We start from the raw sequence: 13,269 nt of genomic DNA on the forward strand, positions 1-13,269 counted from the left end.
AATTAGTTAAATAATCAAGACGATTTATTCACACAGAGATTCATTTTCATTTTTGCCCGGTATAAGAAAGTCCCCGGGAAGCACGTTTTTTACATGTGACTGTGTATGACGCAATAAAACATTTCTTTATTCATGTATCGTATTGCATTCAATCTAAATTTAAATTCACTTGTCCAATGAAAGCTCTGAACCATAATGCACTGTACTCTTTACACTTCTGAAAAATGGCGTATGCATATGGTTGTGTTTATGAAATTCTTAAACATATTTATCGTCATAAATGCTCAAGATTATTTTTTTGTAAGTGATGTTCTAATTTTATTGGATTATTGCATAAATTTGCACATTAGAAAAGCGGTATGTATACTGTTATCGGTTTATGTGCATGTTTTGACGAATGACAACATAGCATGGCAATCAACAGGAGCTATATTGTAGGCTATACTATGCCTGTTTTTATAGCCCCCTGCAATAAATGAGTTCAAAACTTATAACGCTGTCCGTTTATAACGCTGTTCTGTTGCTTGGACCCCGTCATCCGCGTTATATTGGAGTTACAGTGTAATGGTTTGTCTCTAAAAGATTATAATGTAGCCATTATACAATCAGCACATCTGACGCTGCCATATTTGAATGTCAAGATAACGCTCTAGACCGAAATAGAAGGTTTGAGAAAAAACAGGAGCCAAAACCCACCCACGTTATATTGGATTCAGCGTTATAACAGAGCATGTTTTATCGGAGTTACAGTGTACTTTATATTTTGCCACATTTCACAAGATAAACATCAGGCAGCATATAAGCTAGTATCATATAGCTTTTATAAACATCAAAATATTAGAAAGGTGCTTAAGTGTTTGTTTCAGCGACAGGCTTTATGCTTGATTAACATGCTTTTGATAATTGCTGAGAGAAAGGTTGTCTCCTGTAGGTAAGGTACTGGTCCTGGATTGTCTCCTGGCGGTGATCAAGGCCAGCAGCAGTGATAAAGTGGTGCTAGTCTCCAACTACACACAGACTCTTGACTTGTTTGAGAAACTCTGTCAACAGCGAGGGTAAGAACACGTCTGGATTTCCATTTATGTTTCAATTCCACTCAGCTGTTTACATTATTATTCTTCATAATCAGCAAGTAATTATCAAAAACACTAATGTTCATCTAACAAAGGTCACATATTTGTGTGAAACAATGTATAGACCTCTCAAATAGATTATAAAGACTTTTGCTCTTATACCATAAGGTTATAAAGGTTTAATATTAATAATAATAAAGGTCAAAAGTGGCCGTACCCAAGGGTCGAATTGTCATTGTTACAACTTGCTACTTGTTACAACAGAGGTATTCATAACTACTGTGGTAAGGTCTACTTTTATTGAGGTTGAATTATTCTGAGAATGTTTATTGTTATTTGTTATTAGGTATCTTTTTGTTAGACTTGATGGCTCAATGTCTATCAAGAAGCGAGCCAGAGTTGTGGACAATTTCAACAATCCAGCTGTGAGTTTTATTCTTGTCTTTAGATTAAATAAATTTATGTATTGTCCTCTGTGGTAATGAAAAGGTCATAGACCGGACGGACTCGTATGACTTGAAGGAATGAACAAACACCATATTGTTGATTGAAAAAGGGCATTTATTATAAAATGCCATAAAGTAGATAAAAATAAGAACAGATTCTTTCCAGAAAGGCATAATGGGTGGTAAAAACACGCCATACAAACAAGTGTAATAGATATTCATGAAATCACATTTGTATTCCATGCAAAACTTCATGCTCTGGTAAAATTTGTAGTATTATACCGTAAATATTGAATGGTCCAATACTAAAAATAACAATCAATAAAAGAACCACTCATGATAAAGACGATAACTTGAAGATTACTACAGATTTTACCATAGATTCTTCACTAGAATAGCAGCCGCCCACGAACAACTCCCATTATTTCAGGAAGAAACGTGTGGCACGTAGCAATGCACTTGTGTCCATTCTTCCGAATATAGGAAAAACGGCCTTTATCCGACCATGCTCGAAACATTAACCAGAAAATGTATAGAATTTACATATTGATGTGGGCCGTAAAAACACGCCCAAAAGAAGTATAAAAGAAACATGTAAAAACACGTAAAATGTGTTTTACAGACACATAAAAACATACATAGTATGGGAGTAAAATTCTTATGGCGGAGAAGGGGTGGAGGTGGGTTGTTAATTTTGACCCCACTGGATTACCATGTCACAAGAACAAAGGGCCACAATGGCCAAGACCGAATTCAATTGGTCAAAAGACCCCATGTGACCACACACTGAGGTTACACACAAGTAATTAAATATCAGGTTTGAACAAGTATAATGGTAACAGAAAATTAACAATTAAGAAGGTGTACAATGACATAAAATCTTTTATGTGTGCATAAAATATTAAATTTAATAGCAATCAAGGCTTTTAGTTACAATAACCCTGGACAGTGTGCTTTAGAGAGAGATACAAATGCATATGTCTTGCATATAATGTGCACAAATGTTATATGTATACAAATACTCGAAACCTGAAACTTGCAAATTTGATGAAACACCTATTTATATACATGTAATTATATAAGTGTGTTTACAAAACATATATATGTACATAAAATTAATAAAAATTCATATCGATTGATACACATATGAAGCATTAATGAAAGTATAATAATCGAAAATTGTTTGATATAAATAAAAATGTTGAAAGAAACTTTAACAATAAAACAATGGCGGCTACAATATTAAAACACGGTAAAAGTAAAATATTATGTAATAAATTGATATAACTAGGGTTAAAACAATAATTCTGATGATATACTGAGCAATTTTTTGGCAACATAAAGACACTCTTTTTCATTAACTGAAAGGATATGTGAAAGGATATTTCTGTACTGTGGCTCAGGCTGTCGGATTCCGCAGCTACCGGTCACCTGTCAACTTTATGGACACTCTTTGGGTTCAACCTTATTTGAACTATTGTGACTACAAGTCACAAATAGACTGAACAGATGTGACATATAAATGAGGTGTGGTAATATAGACTGAAATGAAAGGGTATTTTATCGTTTATTTCGCAAAAACATGATGACATCTGTTATTTTGACAGTGGAAACTCCAGCTAAATTGATAATAAAAATTAAATATTCAAAAAGTATAAGCCCAGGCTGAACTAAAAATTTAAAAAGACGAAAATATATAAATATACAAGATATTTTGAGCTGGCCCGAATTGATAATCATTCTTAAATAGGCAGAAAAACCATGTAACTTAGCCAGTAAACAGCTAGATCTTAAAGTCAGGCACACAATATTAAAACGATATTTGAATACTTATCTGATCTGAATCAGTATGCCTGATACAGGGCAGCGACAACTGCATCTCGGCTATTGAGGAAGATGCTTAGCTGACCCCGGGGTGAAGACTGAAGGGTAACAACCCGAACCATCATGAAAAAGTGACTGATGATATGCGCTAATACCGCTCTGGGCGCCGCCATCTTTGAAACCTTTACGGTAGACTGCGTAATAAATGTCACCAAAGTTCTCTGCAAACGGCACTAATAAGCATGTGTACACGCGTACATAGGCCCTTTAAACTCTTAAAAATATCACAGGGAACAACACCATTGATGAAAGTCTTTGTACAACAACAGATAGTCCTTCACATAAACGGAATGAAACGGCGTCATATCGTATTAAAAGTTATTCATGAAAGTATCGCTTTAGAGCGTAATTGTTAATTTTGATCCCACTGGATTACCATGTCACAGTCTTCAAGAACAAAGGGCCACAATGGCCAAGACCGAATTCGATTGGTCAAAAGAGCCCATGTGACCACACACTGAGGTTACACACAAGTAATTAAATATCAGGTTTGAACAAGTATAATGGTAACAGAAAATTAACAATTAAGAAGGCGTACAATGACATAAAATCTTTTATGTGTGCATACAATATTATTTATGCCCCTCTTCCAAGAAGAAGGGGTATATTGTTTTGCTGGCTGTCGGTCAGACTGTCGGTAGACCAGTTGGTTTCCGATCAATAATCGTCAACAAATTGACCGATTGGCTTGATACTTCTCATGTGCATTGGCCTTGGACAGTAGTTGAACGGTATTGAAATTAATATAAATAGGTCAAAGGTCAAGGTCACTATCACTTTAAGTGGTTTCTGATCAATAATTCGGCAACAAATTGACCGTTTGGCTTGATACTTCACATGTGCATTATCCTTGGACACTAAATGACCCTTATAGAAATTGAGGTCACTATCACACTAAGTGTAAAAATCATTTCCGCCCAATAACTCGTCAACAAATTGACAGATTGGCTTCATACTTCACACCTGCATTGGCCTTGGACAGTAGATCACCCCTATGGAAATTGGGGTCACTAGGTCAAAGGTCACTGTTACACATTAAGAGTAAAATCGTTTCAGATCAATAACTCATCAACTGATTCACTGACTGGCTTGATTCTTCCCATGTGCATTTGCCTTGGACAGTAGATGACCCCTATTGAAATTGGGGTCACTAGGTCAAAGGTCATGGTCACTGGCACAATAAGTGGGAAAAGCGTTTCTGATTAATAACTTGTCAATGAATGGACTGATTGGCTTGATAATCCCCATTGGTATTGGCCTTGGACAGTAGATGACCCCTATCAAAATTGAAAACACTAGGTCAAAGGTCAAGGTCACTGTCACAATAAGTGTGAAAATTGATTCTGCTCAATAACTCGTGGATGGCCTTGACTATTGCAGCATTTGGCTTGACACGATGACATATTGATAATATGACTTTCCTTATAGTGTCAGATCACAAAAACTTATAATTTGTTGCCACACAATAAACCAATACATTCACTCAATGCACCATCTGCAAGCATCCATCAGTTTCACTGCATGGTCTTGTTTTTCTATGTGGATTTTTTGACAGTCAATATTTATGCCCACCTTCGAAGAAGAGGGGGTATATTGTTTTGCACGTGTCGGTTGGTCGGTCCGTAGGTCGGTCCCTCCACCAGATGGTTTCCAGATGATAACTCAAGAACGCTTAGGCCTAGGATCATGAAACTTCATAGGTACATTGATCATGACTGGCAGATGACCCCTATTGATTTTCAGGTCACTAGGGCAAAGGTCAAGGTCACAATGACTCGAAATAGTAAAATGGTTTCCGGATGATAACTCAAGAATGCTTAGGCCTAGGATCATGAAACTTCATAGGTACATTGATCAAGACTCGCAGATGACCCCTATTGATTTTCAGGTCACTAGGTCAAAGGTCAAGGTCACAGTGACTCGAAATAGAAAAATGGTTTCCGGATGCTAACTCAAGAACGCTTACGCCTAGGATCATGAAACTTCATAGGTACATGGATCATGACTTGCCAATGACCCCTATTGATTTTCAGGTCACTAGGTCAAGGTCATGGTGTATACAGTAGATAGAATTTATCTCACAGTAATAATATATATTAATATATTTTAATGACCGGCCAAGCGATTTTTCGTCAAAATGATATCCCAATCATTGTGAGAAAACACCGAAATAATGTGTTATAGTCTGTCTGTCAGTCTGTCCGTCACATTTTTCTGGATCCTGCGATAAATTTGAAAGTTCTTCATATTTGTTCATGAAACTTGAAACATAGATAGATGGCAATATGGAGATTGTGCACGTCATTTCATTTTGTTCCTACGTCAAGAATTCTGGTTGCTATAGCAACAAATAAAAAAAATCTGAAAATGGTGGAGTTTCACCGGTAGGAGACATATATTGCTTGGCAATAGTCTTGTTTGATATGTTTCCATGTTGTTTAAGTTTAGTAAATCCATTTGGAGTCATGATTTCTATTATAAAAAAGTAGTTAACTTATTTATAGTTGTCCACAGTCATGAAAATAATATAATCTAAATTTTTCTAAATTTTGACATTTGGAAGAAAAATCGCTTGGCTGGTCACAATTATATACACACACATTTATTTTTTATTCTGATAAATAAAATTGAAAAATTGTTTAACCCTTTATCTCTCAACAGATCCCATTAAGAAGCTTTTTATTGGATAGATTGATATTAACAGCTATTAGCATAGATAAATAGATACTTACTTTAGTGAACAAGGTTTTAATATTTGGACTTGTATAAACATAGATAGCAACAATCACAGTTTGATTTGATCATTTTATTACTTGTGATTGGCATTTTGCTTTTGTTAAATAGACTATTGAAAGAGCATAAGTATGATATATATACTTTATTGCAACTTATACTTACTTCTGCATCATTTTTATAACATTTTTTCTCAAATAGTTGTTCCCCCAACAGTCGACAATAGGCGGATCTAAATGATTGCTAGAATTAGTTTTGAGAAAGAACTCCGACAGTAAGTTGAGTAACTATACACATGTACATTTGGGTTGTAAAAATGTTATTGTTTACAAACTTTATCATTTTCTTTGGCAAAAATTGTCTAATATCATAATCATACTAAATAATGGTCAAATATTCATTTTAGGGGCCTAATTGGCAATTAAGGGCATAGGAAAGCCTAAATCCACAGATACCGGTAAATGCATAAGCTTTACATAATGCACCATTTATAAGTAAAAAATTGCACATTAAACAAATTCAAGTTACTTATTTACCAGTTGCTGTCGCTTTTCAAAAGATTTGAGCGTGTTTTCCAGCTCCCCAAACTCCTGGGATGTTTCACATGGGCCACATGCAGTCCACGACTCAATGCCACCAAGTGCAACATGCCCTGGTATAATAGGCTGTCCTCTGCCTGCCGTGCTTCGATTAATTCAGAACATTAATTATTTCAGCTTGTGGTTAGATCTGAAAAAGAAAAAAATCCCAATGGCAAAACATATCTTTTTTCCCAAATCCAATAACAAAATTCCCAATGGATAGTTTCAGTTTTAAAGGTTTATAACTAATGAGATTTACAAAGTAGAAAAGGACTGGTAGGTTCTAGTAACCTTTTTACTTATTTGTTTTTATTCATATCATTCTATTTTTTAACAATTTACATAGAAATTCATTGCTTTTTACAATATTTCCCTATTTTGGGTGAATTGTCGCCAGAATTCCTAATTTGAAGAGTATATAGTTCATGTTCCGAACATGGTGAAAAAAGCCCTTTCACTAGAGTCCGTGATTTATTTCAGTTTTGGGGGAAGGGGGTCAGTGCCCATTTGGTGGGGAAAATTAGCGCGCCTTTTTTAAATAGCAGGAAAACCCCTGTTATCATGTCACGATGAAAAATTTATTTACCGAATTATTATACAGTCAATCTTGTGGATGCGACCACTTGTATTAAGTGACCTTTGTCTTATGCGACCATTTTGAAATCCCACGGAGCTTTTTCGCTATATAATGATATTGTATTCAGCGACTTTTGTCTTACGCGACCAGCGACCACTGATTTCTATGTATTTTGATGTCCAAATCTTGAATTAAGCGACCACTAGGAGGTAAAAGTGGTTAATGTATTGATCTTTCAGGGACAAATCCGTGTTAATTGTTTATCTAAGCCGATAAGATGTACTGTTACACCGCTGCTTTGTTTTCACACCAACCATTATGATTATGCTTTGTCTCGTTGACCAGTTCTGACCGGTATTGTTGTAGACTGCATATCAATTTATTGAGTTCAATAATAGAGGAACGTTTTACGCACAGTCTACAGCTTAAAAAGTTTACTATGTGGAACGTTAAGAGACAACGCCGATTTTTCTTGAGTATAGATAACAGGTGCAGAAACAATGCACTGTACGCGACAAACATTTTCTGAGAAGTGCGGAAAATAAACTATTAATCGGAAACATCTGTCGAAATCCGTACATTACCAATTTGTAATTATGCTTATAAGTAGATATTTGTTAGCCAATCACATTGTCATTTACTTAATAAATTTTCCAATCAGGTCTGTTTGTTTGTTTTCAATTGACGTGTTTTAACTTTTTCAGCTCATTATGTATCATAATTGAGTCAGATTTCCTTAAGCGTACATGCAGAAATTAAAATGTCAAAACGAAAAGTGTTAACGTTGAACGAGAAAATTTGGGTTTTGGAATTGTCAAAGAGTAATAGTGCACGTAAAATTGCAGATGAGTTTGGAGTCGGTAAAACTCAAATTCAGAACATTCTTAAGCGTAAAGCTGAGGTGCTTGAAGACGTGGAAAATTATGTGTCAGGTGAAAAAAAACACGAAAAATATTTCCTTGTCTATGTTGTTTTTGCAAATAAATATGTACACAAAATTCATTTATAATATATGATAATTTATAATAAGTGAAAAAATAAAACACATTATAAGTAAAATATTGTTTATGTATTGTGTTTATATTCATTTTATTATAAAAGTTAAAATCATTGTTGACAAAAGAGATTATCCTTCATATAGATTAAAATTGAGGGTAAGCATTCTGCCAGAATTGCCTTTTTTATTTAAAGACCATTTTATTAAGAGACCACTTTTGATTACTCCCTTGAGTGGTCTCTTAATACAAGATTGACGGTATATTTATTTTGATTTTCAATTTTTTTTGTAACTTTTAACAATAATGAAAGTAAATATTGTAAATAATATTCTTTGTGATTCATGTATTTTTCACTGTGACTGAATTTAAATATATATCCAAATAAATGTAAGCAATAATAAGCCAGAGGTTATATTATTAAAATTAATAGTCAGCTCATGTTCATTCATATTTATTACGAAATCTCCAATGAATGAGTATAAGCATAAATTGGTATGACGTCTCCGTGGTACGAAGCCATCACAATTAAATGGTGAAGACACCTCTTACATTACATGTACATTTTAAAGCCGCACAAACTTGAAACAAACTTAGCTGCCAGCTAGATCTTATTTTTGTTAAGTGTTTATCGGAGTCTCAACTAGTACAAACAACAACGTGAACAAATCATTGGAATAAAATATTCAATACAAAAAGGAATCTATCATCCCGTGCTTCACGTTATTATTTGAAAATGCTTACCTGGTTGTTCTTTGTCTATGGTAATTGTGTCTTAAAACTGTATAAGTAGTTTCCCAGACTGTGATAATTTAAAATTTAAACCTAACACCACGAGACGACGCAAACGAAAAACAACGATGGTGACGTCAAGGCATTATTTATGTCAGGGGAAACAAATCATGCTGAAGATAAAGTCGATCGTACATTTATTTGCGTTTCTTAAAATGAATTCCTATGACAAAAATCCATACATTAATACATTATAATGAATCGTTTGAATCAATATATAATATATCGTCTTAAATTATCTGAAACTCGTGCAGAGACATTACAAAAAAAGAAACCATTGTTATCAAGCGCAAATCCTATGGGAATTTAAGGAAAATGACCAATTGCCTATAATAGAACAATATACTTTATAAAACAGCACAGAAGAGAAACGTGATCAATACTAAAAAATATAAATAAGCAATTGACTTTCAGACGACTTTATACAGTAACGTTAAAATGACGTCTTTTTGATGTCTTTTTAAAGACGTCATTATTATATCGCTAAAAAGACGTCTTTTCGACGTATTTAAAAAGACCTAATAATCATGTTGCTAAAAAGACGTTGAAAAGACGTTTATTTTACAATTTTCTCAGACGTCTTTGTAGTGTTACGTTAAAACAACGTGTTTTTTACGTCTTTTAAAAGACGTCATTATTATCGCCTAAAAAGATGTCTTTTCGACGTATTTTAAAAGACGTCATTACTATCTCGCCAAAAAGACGTCTTGTTGAAGTCTTTCAAAAGACGTTATTTTCATGTTGCTAAAAAAGACGTTGAAAAGACGTTTATTTTACATTTTTTTCAGACGTCTTTGTAGTGTTACGTTAAAACGACGTAATTTTTACGTCTTAAAAGACGTCATTATTATTGCGGTAAAAAGACGTCTTTTCGACATATTTTAAAAGACGTCATTACTATCTCGCCAAAAAGACGTTATTATCATGTTGCTAAAAAAGACGTTTATTTTACAATTTTCTCAGACGTCTTTATAATGTTACGTTATAACGACGTCTTTTGTACGTCTTTTAAAAGAAGTCATTATTTTCTCGGTAAAAAGACGTCTTTTCGACGTATTTTAAAAGACGTCATTATTTTCCTCGCCAAAAAGACGTCTTTTTGAAGTCTTTTAAAAGACGTTATTATCATATCGCTAAAAAGACATTGAAAAGACGTTGTTTATTTGGCGGCGATGTCGCAACCGTAAAACAACAAAATAAAGACTTCTAAAAGACGTCTCATGTTTGCTGGGCTGGCATATGACCCCTATTGATTTTCAGGTCACTAGGTCAAGGTCACAGTGACTCGAAACAGTAAAATGATTTCCGGATGATAACTCAAGAAAGCTTACGCCTAGGATCATGAAACTTCATAGGAACATTGATCATGACTGGCAGATGACCCCTATTGATTTTCAGGTCACTAAGTCAAAGGTCAAGGTCACAGTGACTCGAAAAAGTAAAATGGTTTCCGGATGATAACTCAAGAATGCTTACGCCTAGGATCATGAAACTTCATAGGTACATTGATCATGACAGGCAGATGACCCCTATCAATTTTCAGGTCACTAGGTTAAAGGTCAAGGTCACAGTGACTCAAAACAGTTAAATGGTTTCCTGATGATAACTGAAGAATAATTAGGCCTAGGATCATGAAACTTCATAGGTACATTGATCAAGACTGGTAGATGACCCCTATTGATTTTCAGGTCAATATAGGTCAAAGGTCAAGGTCACAGTGACAAAAAACGTATTCACACAATGGCTGCCACTACAACTGACAGCCCATATGGGGAGCATGCATGTTTTACAAACAGCCCTTGTTGAATGTTATTGCTATTTATATTGTTTTGAAACAGCCCTCTTCCTCTTATTTTAAAGTATAAGGAAACAGAAAAGACCATTACCTAGATCTAAATGCATAGTTTGGACTGTATGACCGTTACATCTACAAATGACATTGTTCTTACGTATAATGTCCTTACTTGTCATCATCAGAGTCCAGAGTTTATCTTCATGCTGAGCAGTAAAGCGGGTGGTTGTGGGTTGAATCTGGTGGGAGCCAACCGCCTGGTGATGTTTGACCCAGACTGGAACCCAGCCAACGATGAGCAGGCTATGGCCCGCTGCTGGAGAGATGGACAGAAGAAGCAGTGTTACATATACAGGCTGCTCGCAGTAAGTCTAATAAGTCTTATCATGTATATCCTAATGTGGAGATCAACACAGTTATGTTACTTTTAGCTCACCTGAGAATTAAGTGCCCAAGGTGAGCTATTGTGATCACCCTATGTCCGGTGTTGTAGGGTGTGTATTTTTGGCATCAAATTTTAACTTGTTACCTTTCTAGGTACTAATTAACGTTACAAATCTTAGGGTGAAACAAAGTTAGAATGTTTAATTTGACAATATTTGGGTGATTTTGACATGTGTCCAAAAACTAGGTCATCAAGTCAAAGTGTTTGTCATGTGAATGATGTGGCTATGTTTAGATTGATTTTTCATCAAATATTATCAGGGATACTACAGACTGAATAGTGTCTGCATTATGCTCTAGTTAACATATGCATTTACAAAATCAATATCTCAGATTATGAAACTTGGTACATTTGTATATTCTTTGGACTATTGGTTTTCCATGTGTACGTCTGTATTACAATTAAAAACTAGTATTACCCTTTTATCTGCTAACAGAAATTAATTAAAAATTTTGTGTGCAACACTTTCATATCTCTGTAACTACCACAAATGTATATTGACACTTCACACATAGCTTTGAGTGATGGAGGACAAAATCTTTCTCGGACATTAGTTTACCCATTTTTAGCTCATCTATTTTTTGAAAAAAAAATATGAGCTATTGTCATCACGTCGGCGTCCAGTTAAGTTTTGCGTTTAGGTCCACTTTTCTCAGAAAGTATCAATGCTATTGCATTCAAACTTGGTACACTTACTTACTATCATGAGGGGACTGGGCAGGCAAAGTAAGATAACTCTGGCGTGCATTTTGACAGAATTATGTGCCCTTTTTATACTTAGAAAATTGAAAATTTTGGTTAAGTTTTGTGTTTAGGTCCATTTTATTCCTTAAGTATCAAAGCTATTGCTTTCATACTTGCAACACTTACTAACTATCATAAGGGGACTGTGCAGGCAAAGTAATGTAACTCTGACTGGCATTTTGACAGAATTATGTGCCCTCTTTATACTTAGAAAATTGAAAATTTGGTTAAGTTTTGTGTTTAGGTCCACTTTATTCCTACAGTATCAAAGCTATTGCTTTCATACTTGCAACACTTATTAACTATCATAAGGGGACTGTGCAGGCAAAGTTATGTAACTCTGACTGGCATTTGGACGGAATAATGGGCCCTTTATACTTAGAAAATTGAAAATTTTGTTAAGTTTTGTGTTTTGGTCCACTTTACCCCTTAACTATCATAGATATTGCTTTCATACTTGGAACACTCGCAAACTATCATAAGGGTACAGTAAAAGGACAAGTTGCATAACTCTGGTTGTCATTTTTACGGCATTATGGCCCTTTTTTGACTTAGTAACTTTGAATATATGGTTAAATTTTGTGTTTCGATCCACTTTACTTCTAAAGTATCAAGGCTATTGCTTTCAAACGTCAAATACTTTCATGCTATCATGAGGTTACTGTACCTGGCAAGTTGAACTTTACCTTGACCTTTGAATGAACTTGACTCTCAAGGTCAAATTATTAAATTTTGCTAAAAATGCCATAACTTCTTTATTTATGATTAGATTTGATTGATACTTTGACAAAACTACTCTTACCTGACATACCACAATAGACTCCACCCAAACCACCCCCGTGCCCTCCTCCCCCCCCCCCCCCCGAATTTCCCCCCCCCCCCCTATTTTTTTTTTTTTTAAGATCATTTCACAAATTACCACCACACACTATACTATACCCCTCCCCCCCACCCCACCCCCCAAATTGGTTTATTTTGAAACGGTTAAAAAACACAAATATTTATTTTTATGTCCCCCACTATAGTAGTGGGGGACATATTGTTTTTGCCCGGTCTGTTGGTCTGTCTGTCTGTTTGCGCCAACTTTAACATTTTGCAATAACTTTTGCTATATTGAAGATAGCAACTTCATATTTGGCATGCATGTGTATCTCATGAAGCTGCACATTTTGAGTGGTGAAAGGTCAAGGTCATCCTTCAAGGTCAG

The 13,269-nt window shown here is 34.9% G+C and overlaps 1 protein-coding gene across 2 annotated transcripts in view; it reads left to right on the forward strand.

The window, feature by feature from the left end:
- Positions 1–13,269, forward strand: part of LOC127862914 (DNA repair and recombination protein RAD54-like) — a 170,427-nt gene that overhangs the window by 113,412 nt on the left and 43,746 nt on the right. For both annotated transcript variants that reach the window (XR_008040851.1, XM_052402188.1), the window contains exons 17-19: positions 932–1,055; positions 1,420–1,498; positions 11,059–11,238. Coding sequence is in view for 1 of the 2 variants with exons in the window: in XM_052402188.1 (XP_052258148.1) it covers positions 932–1,055; positions 1,420–1,498; positions 11,059–11,238 (383 nt within the window). In the remaining variant the exon portion in view is untranslated. The remainder of the gene's footprint in view (positions 1–931; positions 1,056–1,419; positions 1,499–11,058; positions 11,239–13,269) is intronic.

This window comes from Dreissena polymorpha, chromosome 16 (genome assembly GCF_020536995.1).
Source record: "Dreissena polymorpha isolate Duluth1 chromosome 16, UMN_Dpol_1.0, whole genome shotgun sequence".
Classification (NCBI taxonomy): Eukaryota; Metazoa; Mollusca; class Bivalvia; order Myida; family Dreissenidae; genus Dreissena; species Dreissena polymorpha.